The 1,471-nt window shown below is 45.5% G+C and overlaps 1 protein-coding gene across 2 annotated transcripts in view; it reads right to left on the reverse strand.

The window, feature by feature from the left end:
• Positions 1-1,183, reverse strand: part of SHOX (short stature homeobox) — a 35,104-nt gene extending 33,921 nt beyond the window's left edge. The window contains exon 1 of one of the 2 annotated variants that reach the window (XM_056555838.1): positions 544-1,183. In XM_056555838.1, coding sequence (XP_056411813.1) covers positions 544-811 — 268 coding nt within the window. In that variant the 5' untranslated portion in view covers positions 812-1,183. The remainder of the gene's footprint in view (positions 1-543) is intronic. The other variant, XM_056555837.1, reaches the window with a different exon arrangement.
• Between the last annotated feature and the right edge of the window lie 288 nt (positions 1,184-1,471).

Genomic DNA, 1,471 nt, shown 5'->3' on the forward strand with positions numbered 1-1,471 from the left:
CTCCCAGCATGCCCGGACAGCCTTCGGCTGTCCGGGCATGCTGGGAGTTGTATTTTTGCCACAGCTGGAGGCACCCTAGTTGGGAAACACTGATCTACAGGATGCAGTCCTCCAGACTGGGGTGATGTAGTGCACTACTGGGCCCAATAACCATTCTCTATCATTACCATCTACACCATCCGGATGCTGTCAGGCATTATCAACGACAGGACAGAAAATAATCGTTCACCATTCCCTTTCCTATGGGAAAGCGTCACTTTAACAAGGTAGGGCTACAATTCTTCCATTCCCAAACCATTTGAATGCAATATTAATGTGAACTAGCTCTGAAAGTGTAATTCTTAAAACCAATGCACTTAGAATGTAGTGTAGTAATGAGTTATAGCTGAGAATGTACTTGATGTTGTACTGGGTGATGGCAGGAAGAGTACACACATTATTAGTAGTAAATACAATACTGGCACATGCTGGGCAGGCTGTGTCTGAGTCTTATGGCTAGAGGCCATTTCTAGGACAGTCCATAGAGATACATTGAATACTCACCCTCGGATATCCTGCTGGTGTTGTAGTCTTTGAGCTTGTCCTTGTCAATGTCTGTGTGCTCCTTGTAGAGGTGCAGCGAGCAGTGGTTGCTGGTGTCTGTAATGTCCTGGAGGTTGGTATCAGAGTTCCCCAGCTCCCTGGCCCGAGCTAAGCCGGTCTCCAGAACTTCCCTGTATGTAATGGTCTCCTTCTTGCTGCTGCCACTACTGCTGCCATCCTTACTCTTTTGGTCAAAGGACTTAGATACAAAAGCAGTAAGTTCTTCCATGGCTGCTGCACCCTGTGATCTTGTATCCACAGAGATCCACTTGGTCTGCACTAGGAGATCTACACCTCCCCTGGAAGCTTCTCCTTATTGTTTTCCCCCCTTTTCCCCGTCGAGGATGAACTGCATAGGGTTAGATCACTCCTGCTGTTATTTATGCCTTTCAATTTGAGATCACACTATTTATACATGGATCCCTCAGCCCAACCCCCAGCTCTCCCTGTCTCCAGCAATTACTGACTTCTCCACAGTTGCAGGCGGATTCCTAGCAGCTATCCCCCACCTCAGTGCAGCAATTGGCTTTTCTTCTTATTTCATCACTCCTTGGCATCAATGCACCTTGATTTTTAGAGAAGTAAGATGCACAAAAAAAAGAGAGGGGAACAAAAAGGGACACTAAACATACACAACATGTATAGGACACAAGGTATCTGCTGCACTCTACAGCTGCACACTAGCTAGTACACAGAAAAAAAGAACAATTGACCATAAAGGGGTCCTCAAAACTACCAGGGGTGTCTAAGAACGCTGAAGCAGTGCTGTTTGTTTGCAGTGGTGCCAAGGTGCCAACAGCAGCAGGAGGTCATTGATTAAAGTTCTCTGTATTATCTAATTAGATAGGAGCATTATTACTGTTTGCATGTTTCTTAATAAATATCCAAA

This window comes from Hyla sarda, chromosome 2, assembly GCF_029499605.1.
Source record: "Hyla sarda isolate aHylSar1 chromosome 2, aHylSar1.hap1, whole genome shotgun sequence".
Lineage (NCBI taxonomy): Eukaryota > Metazoa > Chordata > Amphibia > Anura > Hylidae > Hyla > Hyla sarda.